The following is a 15172-nucleotide window of genomic DNA, read 5'->3' on the forward strand; positions in this document are numbered from 1 at the left end:
TACTAGTAGATCTCTAACGTCTCACCGCCGCCGACAGAGGTGGTCGGTTGGAAATATAGGGATCTTGTCGTGGCCTGCACCTTGACAGACACAAACAAGACGGGACACCAAACGAGTAAATGCAGTGTCATGGCTTTCCTATTTGCTACACGCTGCGCTTTGGATCTATATGGAAGCGACACGAATTGAGTCGGTAGTGGGATCGCGCGCATAGCAAGCGACCGAGATTTCCCGCATTCGAGGGTTGACTTGGCCAACGAGATCTCTCTCGTTCGACGGCAAAAACGCCTGCGTCACGACGGGCGACAAGGCGTTCTGTGGCCTCCCGACGCAGTCGTTTGCGCAGTGGAAGAAGGTGGCGACGACCGTCGACCCGATCGAACAAGTGGCGACGGCCAACGGCCTCGCCTATGTGTGGGGCGGCGCGTCTGGTGCGCGCCTCATGCAGACCGTCGACTTGGCGTCGGGTGCGACGCACAACACGGCGCTCCGCGCGGACGAGTCGCCGCGTCAGTTCTCGACCGACGGCAAGACCGTGGTGGGCACCACCGACTCGCGCTTCTTCGGCGCGGCGGTCGTCAACGGCGCGATGGACTCGCCCGTGACGATCGCGGACAGCGACAGCTTGGACGTGTACAAGACGGCGGTCGCTGGCAACGACGTGTACATCACCGACTACGAAGGCGTCATCAAGTACTCGACGCTCGATTCGTCGACTTGGACCGTGCGCCCGTTCGGCTACGTGGACACGGACTTTCGCGCGCGCGAGTTGGCGTCGGACGGCGTCGACCTCTGCGTGATCACGTACAGCCTCGAGATTGCGTGCGCCAAGCTGGCGACGGGCCTCGAGACGTGGGAGACGTACCCGGGCCAGTGGCAGGCGATCGCGGTCGCCAACAACACGCTCACGGCCGTGGCGTTTGTGAACCGCGACATCCAGGTCACGCAGCTCAAGTAACTTTTTGTTCGTTTGAAACGAGATCATTGCATAGAATATACACCAGCATTTTTGTACATCAACGAGTTGTGGCTCATGACTTGATTTGTACGCGGCGTTGCATGAGATATAACACGTGCAAATAAGAGATCATGTGACAGCTCGAATTGCTCAATAACACCAGGCTGCATGATGACTATGAATACATTTAGTGTCTGGTCTGAGGTGTGTTCTTAAGTGGATTCAACGCGTCTTGGTACACATCTGGACTCATCAAAATGTTGGCGGTGTTGAGGGTCGACCACGTGATAGGCACCGCTCGGAATGCCACAAACGAAAGGAGCGAGAGAAGCGTCGCTCCAAGCGTCGCGAGCCGTGCGACTGCAATCTCAATTCCAAAATACGTCAGACGGTCGTCGTGGTTTTCGATCGCGTCAATGATGGACTCGAACATCGCAATGCGCTCGTCAAATCCCGATGCATCGCCTTGCAACAGCGCCTTTCGGCGTGCAAAGTCGAGCTCGAGCAGTTGCTTTCGCAGCATCGGCCCGTGCTTGTGCTGAATGTCGAGCGCTGCGGCCAAAGGCACGAGCATTGCCAGCGTTGAGAGCGACCCAAAGAGACCGATCAAGAGCAAAAAATACGTGGGCAGTGGCGCTGCCCCGGCGATACAGTACACGAGAATGCCCGTCGCCGTGCAAGCAAACTGGAGTAGCGCGCCTCCGACAAATGCCGTTGTCCATTCCGTTAGAAACGCAGTGGCGGCGCGGACGCCGTTGCGGAGCGTAAACCACGCGTGGAGGTTCTCCCCGTCCGTGAGCGCAATCGTCATGCGCCCTTTCTGCGGCAGAATGATTCCGAACTCGGTGAGCGAATTGAAGCGCAGCCAAAGAGACCAGATATTGAACGCGATCACCATGAGAAGGATCGTGAGAAAGGTCAGTTGAATGAGGTACTTGAGCGCGAGAGCGATCTGCAACCCTCCCGGTAACACTTTCCCGTGCAAATAGTCCGTAAACGCGCTCAGCGACACGGATTCGAACGCGATCACATATCGGAGCGATAGCCAACGGACGTCGCTGCACGTCATCGGGAACCGCACGCGAAACGTCAGCGCCGACTGATCGTCGTTGAGCCCGATTGTCACATTTCGGGCATTTGTGTGTTTGACATCCATGTGCCACGAAGCGACTAGCGCAAACGTCGTGCCGACGGCGTCGGCACGACTGTCGTAAAATCCAAACGTAAGAAGCGGACTTCCATTCGGCGATGCATCGACAAGCAAGTTCACGAGGGCGTCCGACGTTGTTGCGGACGAGTTGACGCAGTGCGAGATCGTAGAGCTGACACGGTACATGGGCTGATCAGGTGACGTCACGAGACCATTGACACCGGTTGCAACGACGCTCATGGGCACCGTTCCACTCGGCCAGAAGACAACAAAGAACTCGTTGTATACAATCACAGCAAGAAGAAAACAAAGACAAACAGCTTCGGTGCCGCGAGCCGCCGTGTGGTGCAGTGGTGCACCGTGTGTGCTTCAAAGACGGCGGCGACGTCTGCGGGCGGCACGTGCATGCCATTCGTCGCGACAAAATCCAAGTTTGTGACGTCAATGGTTTTGGCCTCGGCAGCAAAGCGCACGACCAGCGCAGGTGGTACTGAATCGGATCCATCCAATTTATAGAGTTCATCGCGATACTCCGATTGTTTAACAGTAATATCCCGCAACAGAAGGTAAGCCATCGACGGTTGCGCAAGGTACACGACAAAGAAGACAAGCGTGTAGATCTCCAAGAGACACCAAAAAACAATTTGTGGCTGGAATGGGCATGTGAGAATCAGCAGCGTGAGTACTGCCATCCCATACACGACAAAGACTCTGAGTGCTTTCTTGTCGAGGCCGTGCCAAACGTCCAGCGGTCGCCCGAGCATCCAGTGAAGCGAAGCCGACGACGTGCCAGAGCGGGACAAGAGATATAGAAGTGGCATCGCAACCGGTGCGAGCAGAAGTATGCCAAAAATCCATCGCCCGTCCGTGCGCCACCGACAGAGGAAATTCTGGTACATTTCAAGCCGCTGTCGACTGGTCTCGACCAATGGTGGGTACTTACTTGCTGGCTTGGCGATAAAAATGTCATCGGGTGCATACGTGTGCTTGTACGCTGCGTAGCAGGACGCACACACCGTGTAATCGCAACCGTTGGGCCGCGAGAGGTCGTACACCGTCCCCTCGATGCTCTTGGGCACACCGAGACGCAAGGGATCTCTTGGCAAAAGATGTCGCGAGGACCGTCGTACGTCGGTGCCGGCGGTAGTTCTTGGTCAGCAGCACCTTGACCCATGGTGTCGACTGCCGACTTTGTGTGGTCGTTGTCGACGGTTGTCTCGGTTGCCGTGGTCTTGTCGACATTCGCCGAGATCATTCGGTGCGCCACGTAAGCGGCGATGCGATCATCGACGTTGTCGAGCATGAGCATCTCCATCTCGGACGGCGTGAGCTCTTCATCCTGAGCCTCGTCATCATGGGCCATTGCCGCACGCCGTTGCAAGTAAGCGGCGATGCGGTCGTCGGCGCAGTCAAACGAGAGCATCTCGATCTCCGACGACGTGAGCTCAGGTTGCATGGCCGCTTGGTATACACGATGATAAATGTGGTGTGGTGTACTTTGGAGGAGGCTCCACTGACACTCTTAGGATCCTTTCAAGTACGTTCGTTGGGTTGCGTTGAGTACGATTGGCTATGGGACGCTGGCGACGCTTCATCGTGTCGGTTTTCGCCCTAGAAAATTAGATATTGCTCGATCATCGAAACGAAATGGGTGTTTTGCGCGCGTAGGAACTCGAAACGACCTTTTCACGAAGGGGCGTATCTTGCGAGCAGTCGTATAGCTAGCATTCTAGATATTGATGCCTTCGAAGCGACCCGCCTCACCTCCCCCGAGGTCATGGCAGTACTAAAGGCATAACGCCCCTTGCCCCCTGAGCATGCTCGCCATTGTGAAATATATCTTTGGTCGTCCCACACCGCTTCAGTGGCTTCACAGCCAGTTTGGTTATATCGCAACAGGCCAATGAGCTCTACCCAAGTCTAACGATGGAAGGGTGATTGGGATCGATCCAAAAGGCTACTCCCCCAATGACTCAACCCGCCACACAAGACGCACGCTAAACATCGTCGCGTCTCGAGCCGCTACGGCGACATGTCGTATCGTTCGACACACGCCCTTTTAGCGTCGTGCCACGTCGTTGGCGCCGCGTCGAAGCGGCGTTTCGCGTCCATAGAAGAATCGTTAGCGTTCGATCAAAACAAAAGATATATACCTTTGGTACCGCTTCGGTCTCACGACAAGGAGTCCATTTCGCTTTCTGCCACGTGCCCGAGGCATCCGATGAACTCTGCGGTCCAGCCCTCGACCGACGACGAAAGCGAGATCGTCGTCTCCGTCGACTGCACCGACGCGTCATCCCCACGCCCGCCAACGCCAGCACCAGACGCAACGCGCAAAGTATACTGCCAAGGTGACGACTGCCGAGCGAAGTTGCACCAAGATGCGCTCGACCCAACCTCAGCGATGCACGTCGAGGGTTCGGTTGATATCTACTGTCCAAGCTGCTTTAGCAAGCTTCCAGGCAAGCCAGAGCCATCCCCCGTTCGCCAATTGCCCGTCGTGTCGTCCTTCAAAAACCCGAAGTGCGATGGCAAGCTCGACAAGTACAAGGCCATCATGGAAGATTCGCACGTGCATCTCGTCTATCTCGCCATAGTCGTCATTTTTTGGCCACTCGCGTGGGGCTACTTTTGTACCAAGCTCCAACACTACCCGCTGCCCGAGCCGTCGTACACTGCCACGTGGCGAGATCGATTGCACTGGATCATGGCTGCTGTCTCGCACCTCCAGTGCTTCTGCTGCTGTGCCTACATCTGGTTCATCTTTGTCGTCATCTATCAGAGCTGCGAGTATGCCGCACAAGCGTGGTTCTGGGTCCTTCTTGAATTCTACACGCTCTACTTTCTCCTGCTCAACGTCATCTACGTCGCGACCCCCATCGTGCCTGCAAAGCCGTTACGCGATGCCAAACAAATCGTCCGCGCGATGTGGGCCACGCACCGCACGCGGCAGATCAACAACCGCTGGCATCTAATGCTTCGACGCAGGACGACCAAAACCCCCTTGCTCGTGTGTTCAAAGCAGTCATGCTCACAGTGGTGCCTGTCGCCGGCATTGGCTGCGTGGAGTACCTCTTGGCCTCGCTCCCCAACACCTATTTGGTCGCTAAGGTCGGCGATGACGTCGAAGCGCTCGTCTTTACGGGTGCCGATGGCCAGCCACTGCCGGATGACACCGCACCCAATGCGTTTCCTGCGTGTGTCAACAGTCACTCGAAATTGCGGGCGTATCATAGAGTTCTCAAAAGTACCACCCCCTCGTCGTCGCGGTGAACATCTGGCTCATGCTCTCGTGGGTCACGCACGCGTGGCCATCTCGCAACTTTGGGATCCCGATCGAGACGTTGATCCAGCTGCCCGCCAACGTTCGCTACAACGTGGTTGGTACCATGACCGATATCTGTCAACCGAACGATGATGGAACGTTCCGCGCAGTGTGGAACTTGGCCTTGACGCCGACGCCAAGTGTCATGAACGGGCTTCCGACAATCGAGCTGAGCTTTGCGACAAGGCTCCTCGACCCAGTGTATTTCACAGATCTCGCCGTTGGAACGCTTTGGCTCGTGGCGCAGGACACGTACTCGATGGCGGTGCGCCCGGCCGTGAACCAACACATTATGACGATCCAGGCGTCCTTTGGCAACGTCTCGAGCTGTGACGACGTCGCCAATCTGCTAGTCCTTCATTCAACGACGTATTCGCAAAAATCACTTCAAGACCGTCTGGAGGCCGCACCACGAGGCCTAGCACTGCTGCCCACATTTCTTCTGGCGAAATACTGCTTCCAGATGCTCGTGGTGGCTGGCATTGTCGGGTACTCGTCGCTCCAGATTTTGTCGCTCTGGCTGCAATTTGACGCGCTCACTAAAAAGGTGGATCTGACGCTGCACCAGAACCTGGATGTGTGGTACCGTCTTCGCAATCGCGTGTTCAAGGTCGTCACCTTCTATACGCAGTTTGTGACGTCGCTCATGTCGATAGCGCTCGTTCAGCTCACGGTCGCCATCAGTGGCCTTGTCATCTACTGCCTCAGCGGCGTCGCGCCACTGCCCGGGTACTATCTTTTGATTCTAACAATGGTCGGATCGCTCTCGACGCTGGTGTTTCTCCTGCCATTGGCCAATGCGCTCGACATTCAAGCCAGTCACGAGGCGATGCTTCACGCCTTGGTATTGCAACTACACCACAAACGAGCGGTGCGAAACAAAATAGACCGACTAAGCTTGATGTCGTGCTTGTCGCGGCTCATTCAGCTGGTCGGTCCTAACGACGACCGCATTTGCTTTTGGGGCGTCGAGCTCTCGTTGGCTCGGCTCTTTGGACTCACGTTTTCGATTGGGTCAGGCTTATCGGTGGTCTTCTCCCGCACCGTATACCACAGCTGGTCGGATCCATTGTATGGTACGTAGGTGAACAAAGTAATCAAATCATGCCGGGTTGACAATGGCAGGGCAATCACCTAGTAAAGAAGGTGATCAATGCAATTGCTAGTTCCAACCCTCTTTACACATTGCAACCGGTTGTACTTCGGAATCGCGGTGGATTACCGCTTGGCAACACACGTTTTGGGAAGGCCCCCTGATCAATATCGCGGTCGGTGCGCGCGTCCATCACTCATTTCAGTGGTTGTACCCAAGCGTTTACGCCAGACGCATCAAGCCCGTATTGCACGAGGAGGCGGCACCAACGAGGCACGATGACATCCACGTACTAGTACAGTTCTACAGACATTCTCTGTGTTAATTGACAAGATAATTGGAGGGCTAGGGGAATATCTGACACATCTGATCTCACCCATGGCGCCATCGGTCGATCCAATTAATAGATGCCGTGCCGCCAGAGCTGACTAATCAAAAACTGTACCGCCTAAATTGGCCAATCAAGCGCTGTGGACTTGTTTTGAGATTACGAGTACGGTGGCCCTCACTTTTCAATTGACGGCATGGCCCCCACGCCGAAGCACCAGCGTGTTTGTCGCCAACGCCTCAGCCTCGCCAAGCAAGCCAGTATCGTGGGCAAGGTCAAGGCCGACAAGATGAGGGCGGAAGCAAGGCGATCACCGCTTTGATGAAACGCAGCGACGCCGTCGAGACCGAGTTCTAATCGCAGCGCGCGTACGGACTGAATGGCAAGAAGCTCAAGCGGCGGACGCTTACTGTCGCATCGACGCATGTGAAGGTCATCAAGGACCTTGGCGCCCTCGGTACGATAGTTGTCCTCCTAATTATGGTTGTGCTAACACTTTAACGCTGCATAGACAATCAAACGCCACCAAACTAGTACTACAAGTCTCTCATTTTCTTCCTCGTGCCTCCAAACGCAACGAGCCTCTTGCAGCCGATCGACATGGGCATCGTCCGCAGCCTCAAGGCGGAATACCTCCAACTGCGCGACCTCGACAAGCTGGACGCTCATCTCGCATTGAAAGCCAGGAGCCAGTTTAACGTCAAAAGCACATGCACCTCTCTCACTGCCTCGATTGGCTCCGAGCGGCATGGGACGACGCGCCCATGAAGATCATTCGCCGATGCTGGGCAAAGGCCTCCGCGGTGCCTGCCCCTCTGAACGCTCTGTTAGAGCAAGATGTCGCCCGACCCGTCCAAGAAGCCCGAGCTCGACGAGCTAGCAACCCTATTAAAGCGCTCCACACTAGTACCGGCAAATCAGGGGTGATTGATGGATTAGTTCATGACGACATGGCGTGCTGCGATGCATCGCTATCGTTTGACATTGACGAGGCTGCAATGGAAGTCGAAGAGAACGAGAATGAGGCCATTCTGTGGACGCTAGTGTCGAGTCCTGGTGATATAAACATCTGGCATGAGCAATACATATTGTTTTTCGTATGAGCATACTCAGTTGTATACGATCTTTGTTCACCAACGCAATTATCAATTCACGCAGAGGATGTGTGTTGTACGAGCGACACGGCCGACATCTTCCTCGACCTTCTCAAAGTCGATCGGCTTCAAATGCGCGAACGACGGCAGCTGGATCGGGTTCTGGCGGTAGCCTTGGGAGGCTTGGTACGTTTGATGATACTCGTGCTCGGCTACGTCACGGTTCCGCTCCATCATCTTGGCCATATAGACATCGAAATCGCCGGCCGTCATGTTGCCCATCTTTCCGTCGGGGTAGAGCTTCCAGCCCATCGTGGACTCGGTACCCATCGTGTTGCCCGAGTCTTGGCGGCGGGTCGATCGAGGAGACGTCGGCAACGGCGTCTGGCGGGCGCGGTGGTCATCTGGGTCGCTATCGTTGCGGCTGCCAAGGCCGAAAGCTCTATAAACGACTTTCATCGGGGTTGGACGGAAGCAAAAACGGGCGCGTGTGGAAACCGTTCGTGGACTTAGAGAAAAATAATTATGTGTGGCGTGCCGAGCTTCCAATGCACTTGGTCCTTGGCGAGCGGGAGGCGAATGCGAGGTTGGCACCGACACGTCAGTTGCTTACTGCTATTAGTGCACAAGACGTTAATACCGTTGGTAGTTGTGTTTCCGTCATACAATATGTTACATGTTGTTTCGTATTGTGCATTGTGTTCAACTCCTCTTAATGATCATCTGGGGTGTGTTTACGAGCGGATTCAGGGCGTTGCTGTACATCTCCGGCCGCACAATATTGAAGCTGTTGAGGTCGGACCACGTGATCGGCACGGCGCGAAAGACCACAAACGAGAGGAGCGACACCAAAGTTGCACTGAGCGTTGCGAGCCGCGCCAGAGAAATTTCAATCCCGAAAAATGCAAGACGGTCGTCATTGTGCTCGATCGCATCAATGACGGTCTCAAACATCGCAATGCGCTCGTCCAACGTTGTTGCGTCGTCTTGTAACTGCGCCTTTCGACGCTGAAACTCGAGCTCGAGGAGGTGCTTTCGCAGCATGACGCTGTGGTTGCGCTGAATGTCAAGCGCAGCTGCGAGGGGTACGAGCATCGCGAGTGTCGAGAGCGATCCAAGTAGCCCGATCACGAGTAAAAAGTACGTGGGAAGCGGCGCCGAGCCCGAGATGCAGTAAAAGAGAATGCCGGCCACCGTACATCCAAACTGGAGCAGCGCGACACCGATAAACACGGATAACATGTATGTGTACATCGATGTCGCTTCCTGGACGCCGTTGCGAAGCGTAAACCACGCATGCAAATTCTCGCCGTCCGTGAGCGCAATGGCCGTGGGACCTTTGTCTGGGAGGACGAACCCGATCTCAGTGATGGTATCGAAGCGCAGCCAGAGTGACCAGATATGGACCGCGCTCTTCTCGAGCAAGTGCGCTATTCCCATCAGCTGCGTGAAGTATTTCAGCGCGAGACACACCTGGACAATCGTCGGTAACGGGTCAGCGCTTGGAGGGAAGGATAAGTAGTTGGTAAAGGTGCTGAGCGATACGACCTCGTACGCGAGACGATAATTGATCGCGAGTTTCTGCACGTCGCTGCACGGCAGAGTGAACCGCACGCGAAGCGTCAGCGCCGACTGATCGTCGTTGAGTTCAATTGTTACGTTCCGTGCTTGTGTGCTGGACATCGATGTCCCACAAAGCAACAATATCAAACGACGTGTTGAAGCGACCGGCAGTGTCATTGGGCGAGAACCAAACGTGATGAGCGGATTTCCCGTAGGCGATGGAGCAACAAACAAGTTGATGAGTGCGTCCGATGTTGATGCAGATGAGCTGCCACAAGCCACCACGGAAAAGTTGACGGTGTACATGATTTGCTTTGGCGACGACACGAGACCGTTGAAACCTGGTGCAGGTACGCCCATGGGTAACGCCCCAGTAGACCAAGTGACGACAACGAGCTCGTTGTACACCATCACACCAAAGATAAACACCCGGACAAAATAGAGCGTCGTTCTGAGCCGCCGTTGCACGTATTTGCCGACATGACTTGACTCGAAGGCTGCTGCGACCAGCGTTGGCGGCACCGGCGTCCCATCTTTTGCCACAAAATTCAAGTTGGTGACGTCCATTTTCTTCGCCTCGGCAGCAAATCTCACGACGTTTGCGTACGTCTCATCTTCGAGCCAGCAAATTACTTCGAGAGCCCTTTTTGTCCCCAGAAAATCCCCCAGTGGCGATATTCCAGCCACCGCAAATGGGTCCATGAGATTAATGACAAAGAATACGAACGTGTGGATCTCCGCCAAGCCCCAAAAAGCAATTTGCGACTGAAACGGACACGTTAGAACCAGCGCCACGATCAATGCCGGCAAGTAGAGGCCGAAAAGCAGTAGGTACATCTTGCGGAGGCTGTACCAAATGGCCAAAGGACGCCCGAGAGTCTAGTGCAATGACGTTGGCGAGGTGCCACGAGCAGACAAGCGATAGAAGAGAGGTACTGTGATGGGTGCGAGCAAGAGCATCCCGATTATCCACGGTCCGTCGGTGCGCCACCGGTGTAAGGTACACAGGTATAAATCGAGCCGCTGTCGACTGTTCCCGACCAATGGTGGGTACTCACTTGCTGGCTTGGCGACAAAAATGTCATCAGGTGCATACGTGTGCTTGTACGCTGCGTAGCAGGACGCACACACCGTGTAGTCGCGAGTTTTGGGCCGCGAGAGCACGTACACCGTCCCCTCGATGCTCTTGCGCTCCCACACCGAGACGCAAGGAATTTCTTGGCAAAAGACTCTGCGAGGACCGTCGTACGTCGGTGTCGGTGGTAGATCTTGGTCAGCAGCACCTTGACCCGTGGTGTCGACTGCCGACTTGGTGTGGTCGTTGTCGACGGTCGTCTCGGCTGCCGTGGTCTTGTCGACATTCGCCGCGATCATTCGGTGCGCCACGTAAGCGGTGATGCGATCGTCGACATTATCGAGCATGAGCATCTCCATCTCGGCCGGCGTGAGCTCTTCATCCTGAGCCTCGTCGTCGCTGGCTGGGCCACTGCCGCGCGCCGTCGCAAGTAAGCGGCGATGCGGTAGTCGGCGCAGTCAAAGGAGAGCATTTCGATTTCCGACGGCGTGAGTTCCGGTTGCATGGTCGCTTGGCACACACGATGATGAATGTGATGTGATGTAACTCTTAAGAGGCTCCACCAATGCACTTGAGATTTAAGATTCTTTCAAGCACGTTCGTTGGGTTGCTTCGAGTACGGTTGGCTCTGGGATGCTGGCGACCTGGGCTCGGGCATTCGCATTGTAATTTACAAAATGGCCCTAAAATATTTTCGTAAAAATATAAAAGGGTTCGCATGGAGGTGACAGAAATTTTATTTCGGTATCCTGATGGTATCATTCGATAGGCAATCGCGAGGCGAAGCCAACACGGTGTGGCACAGTACTCGAATCATTTTCTGGCAGGCGCTGTGATTTTTTCAAGATTTGGGGGTCCTTACAAAGCCAAAGTATACAAATCTCAAGTACTTTACGAAAAGATTATGGGCCATTAAAAGCCATTAAACTTGACGTCTTTTCGCGTTCACCTCCTCCTTGGCGGCATTCCACTTGCCCATCATGGTAGGTACGTCAAGTTTGGAAGCCTCGGGCCCGTCCCGAGCACATACCATGAGATCTTGTAGGTGGCTTGCAGAGAGGGATGTACAGTAACTGTACGGTTTCCGCCTCCACGAGGTTCTGGAGCGAGAAGGCGCGCTCACAATCGACGGAACCCGGCGCGAGAGTCGCAGCAATGGTGATGAGCTGTAGAATGGACGGATACATGTTCGCAACGTGCGAGTCGGTGAGGACGAACGCCAAAAAATCCATTGCCGCGGACTGCGGGGTCGCACACATGACGTATTGCTTAAACGCGCCGTACTGTTGGGCGACGTCGCTGTCTTGGACGTCCGGCAGGTAGATGTCGCGGAGGAATTCGACCTCATCGACACCGTAGGCGACGAGGCTTCGTGGTTGTCGGTGCTAGTCGCCGTCTCCATCTTGCGCTTCTCGGCCCGCTGGCCGTGCTCGTGGGCAAGCCGGAAAGCCGCGGCTTGTGAAACCAGCTTCACGGAGTCGGTGTGACCTTCGGCAATGCTGTGGGCCTTGAGGGTGCTGTACAGGAAACGCTTCGTTGGACCGCCAACGTAGCCGGATCTCCTAAAGTTGTTGTTGGCATTGGCGAGTTGGCAAAAGGTGCAGAACGCGGCGTCCTTGCTCTCGTCGTACACGAGCCACGAGAAATCGTCGAGCCACTTCCTGAGGAACGGTGCCGCTTTGGCCGGAGCCATTTCGGATTATGAGCGACTCTGGAAAGCAGCGCGTCGTGCATGGTAAAGCAGCTTGCTGGCTCTCGCGCTCTTTCCCATGGGCTTGTGAGAAAAAGGACATGTGCCGTGTGTGCATGGTAAAGCAGCTTGCTGGCTCCCGCGCTTTTCCCATGGGCCTCTGAGAAAAAGTACATGTGCCGTGTGTGCCTGTCCGGACTCTCAAAAAGTCCATTAAATGGGGCGCAGGAGCCGGGTTCGAAGTCACTTTTACGAAACAGGTCTCCTGAATTTTCGTAAACTTACAAAAATCCTCACAAAACGACCCTCCAGAATTTTCGTAATTCGCCATGTGTTTACCCAATATTACGAAAATATTTACAAATGCCCGAGCCCTGCTGGCGACGCTTCGCCGTCTCGGTTTTTGCTCTAGAAAATTAGATAATCTTCCATCGAAACGATATATTTTGGTCGTCCCACACCGCCTCCGTTCCTGTCATATCGCTACACACCTACCCTATCCGACAAACTCTCTGGCCTACCAATGACAGCGTGATTGAGATTGATACAAAATACTACACTGTGAACTTCTCCACCTACGAGTCAGCTCATGAAAGAAGATGCAAGGTAAAACATCGTCGGGTCTCGCGCCGCAACACCCGACATGTCGTATTGTTCCAGTCGACGCCCTTTGCCCAAAGGTTGCGTCGCTCCACATCGTCGGCAACGCTTCAAAGCGACGTTTTGCGTCCAAAGAAGAAGAGCTGTAGTGTTCGACCGAACCACTAGAAATATACCGTCGGTAACGCTTTGGTCTCACTGGACATCATTTCGCTTTTCGCCAAGGGTCTGTGGCATACAATGAGCTCTGTGGTCCTGCCCTCGACGGACGACGAAAGCGAGTTTGCTCTCTCCGTCGACCGCACCGAGAACGTACAACCATCAGCATCCACACCACCGACGAAGGTAGTCCGCGACACAACGCACAAGGTGTATTGCCAAGGCGGGGACTGTCGAAAACAATGGCACCAAGATGCCCTCGACCCGACCACAACCACGAGCGTCAAGAACTCGACCGACGTCTACAGCCCCAGCTGCTTTAGCCAGCTTGAGGGGAATCCATCCCCATCCCCAGTTCGCTGGCCGTGGATCATGTCTTCCTTCAAGTACCCAACCCGCGACGCCAGTCTTGACAAGTACAAGGCCATCATGAAGGACTCGCGCGAGCATCTCGGGCTTCTTTGTTTTGTCGTCATCTTTTGGCCGCTGACGGGGGGCTATTTCTACCTCAAGCTGCGAGGGAAACCGCTGCCCGAAGCGACCTATGACTTGGGTTTGAAAGATCATTTGCACTGGATCATGGCTGCCGTCTCGCATCTCCAGTGCTCCTGCTGCTGTGCTTACACTTGGTTCATCTTGGTGGCCATCATTCAAAGCTGCAAGTATGGAGCCCAAGTGTGGTTTTGGGCACTTCTCGAAGTATACACAGTCTACTTTTTACTGCTCAACATCATGTACGTCGCAGCACCCATCATCACTGTCAAGCCAGTACTCGATATCAAATCCAATTGCCCACCGGTAAGCTCTAAAGCCGCACCACCAACAGCAGTCCAGCAGCCGCTGGCGTCCCGTGCATCGCCGCACGACGACAACAACGCCCTTGTTCGTGCGTTGCAAGCGGTGACGCTCACAGTAGTGCCTGTCGCTGGCCTCGGCTGCGTGGAGTACCTCTTGGCCTCGCTTCCCAATACATATCTAATCGCCAAGGTCGGCGAAGACGTCGAAGCGCTTGTCTTTACGGGTGCTGATGGCCAGGCATTGCCGGTTGACACCGCGCCAAGTGCGTTTGCGACGCGGGTCAACACTATTGACCCGCGGGTGTGTTTATATCGAGCGTGTCTCAGTATCACCACCGTCGTCGTCGTCGGCTTGAACATCTGGCTCATGCTCTCGTGGGTCACGCACGCGTGGCCGTCGCAAGACTTTGGGATCCCGATTGACTCTTTGATCCAGCTGCCCGCCAACGTCCACTACAACGTGGCTGGCACCATGACTGATATCTGTCAACCGAACGATGATGGAACGTTCCGCGCAGTGTGGAACTTGGCCTTGACGCCGACGCCGAGCATCATGAACGGGCTCCCGACCATCGAGCTGAGCTTTGCGACAAGGCTCCTCGACCCAGTCTATTTCACAGATCTCGCCGTTGGAACGCTTCGGCTCGTGACGCAGGACACGTACTCGATGACAGTGCGCCCGGCCGTGAACCAACAAAACGTGACGATCCGGGCGTCCTTTGGCAACGTCTCGAGCTGCGACGACATCGCCACTCTGCTAGTCCTTCATTCAACGACGTATTCGCAAAAATCACTTCAAGACCGTCTGGAGGCCGCACCACGAGGCCTGGCACTGCTGCCCACATTGCTTCTGGTGAAGTACTGCTTTCAGATGCTCGTCGTCGCCGGCATTGTCGGGTACTCGTCGCTCCAGATCTTGTCGCTCTGGCTGCAATTTGACGCGCTCACTAAAAAGGTGGATCTGACGCTGCACCAGAATCTAGACGTGTGGCACCGACTCCGCCATCGTGTGTTTAAGGTTGTCACCTTCTACACCGAGTTTGTGACGGCGCTTATGTCGATTGCGCTCGCCCAGCTTGCGGTCGCTTTTGGTGGTCTCGTCATCTACTGCCTCAGCGGCGTCGCGCCACTGCCCGGCTACTATCTTTTGATTCTAACAATGGTCGGGTCGCTCTCGACGCTGGCGTTTCTCTTGCCATTGGCCAAGGCGCTCGACATTCAAGCCAGCCACGAGGCGAAGCTCCACGCCTTGCTCTTGCAACTGCACCACGAACGAGAGCGGCGCTAAACAAAATAGATCGACTAAGCTTGATGTCGTGCGTGTCGCGGCTCATTCAGCT

The 15172-nt window shown here is 55.1% G+C and overlaps 6 protein-coding genes across 6 annotated transcripts; 3 read left to right on the top strand and 3 right to left on the bottom strand.

Annotated features, from left to right (window-relative positions):
• Positions 1-442: 442 nt before the first annotated feature.
• Positions 443-974, top strand: SPRG_21080 (hypothetical protein; the record flags this gene model as incomplete). The annotated part of the gene is made up of 2 exons (XM_012351063.1): positions 443-918; positions 950-974. 2 exons carry the CDS (start codon positions 443-445, stop codon positions 972-974), a joined length of 501 nt encoding a protein of 166 aa, XP_012206453.1.
• Positions 975-1145: 171 nt separating this feature from the next.
• SPRG_12024 (hypothetical protein) lies at positions 1146-2348 on the bottom strand (the record flags this gene model as incomplete). Its single annotated transcript, XM_012351052.1, has 1 exon — positions 1146-2348. One exon carries the CDS (start codon positions 2346-2348, stop codon positions 1146-1148), a length of 1203 nt encoding a protein of 400 aa, XP_012206442.1.
• A 50-nt stretch (positions 2349-2398) lies between these two features.
• SPRG_12025 (hypothetical protein) lies at positions 2399-3574 on the bottom strand (the record flags this gene model as incomplete). Its single annotated transcript, XM_012351053.1, has 3 exons — positions 3239-3574; positions 3052-3206; positions 2399-2598 (listed from the first exon to the last, which is right to left on the bottom strand). The coding sequence occupies exons 1-3, from the start codon at positions 3562-3564 to the stop codon at positions 2399-2401; spliced, it is 681 nt and encodes a 226-aa protein (XP_012206443.1). The 5' UTR covers positions 3565-3574.
• A 755-nt stretch (positions 3575-4329) lies between these two features.
• On the top strand, positions 4330-6446 carry SPRG_12026 (hypothetical protein; the record flags this gene model as incomplete). Its single annotated transcript, XM_012351054.1, has 3 exons — positions 4330-5118; positions 5345-6277; positions 6321-6446. The coding sequence occupies 3 exons, from the start codon at positions 4330-4332 to the stop codon at positions 6327-6329; spliced, it is 1731 nt and encodes a 576-aa protein (XP_012206444.1). The 3' UTR covers positions 6330-6446.
• A 1553-nt stretch (positions 6447-7999) lies between these two features.
• SPRG_12027 (hypothetical protein) lies at positions 8000-9631 on the bottom strand (the record flags this gene model as incomplete). The annotated part of the gene is made up of 2 exons (XM_012351055.1): positions 8000-8390; positions 8712-9631. The coding sequence occupies 2 exons, from the start codon at positions 9629-9631 to the stop codon at positions 8000-8002; spliced, it is 1311 nt and encodes a 436-aa protein (XP_012206445.1).
• A 3463-nt stretch (positions 9632-13094) lies between these two features.
• Positions 13095-15120, top strand: SPRG_12028 (hypothetical protein; the record flags this gene model as incomplete). The annotated part of the gene is made up of 2 exons (XM_012351056.1): positions 13095-13921; positions 13952-15120. Exons 1-2 carry the CDS (start codon positions 13117-13119, stop codon positions 15118-15120), a joined length of 1974 nt encoding a protein of 657 aa, XP_012206446.1. The 5' UTR covers positions 13095-13116.
• Between the last annotated feature and the right edge of the window lie 52 nt (positions 15121-15172).

This window comes from Saprolegnia parasitica (assembly GCF_000151545.1).
Source record: "Saprolegnia parasitica CBS 223.65 unplaced genomic scaffold supercont2.73, whole genome shotgun sequence".
NCBI classification, from domain to species: Eukaryota; Oomycota; class Saprolegniomycetes; order Saprolegniales; family Saprolegniaceae; genus Saprolegnia; species Saprolegnia parasitica.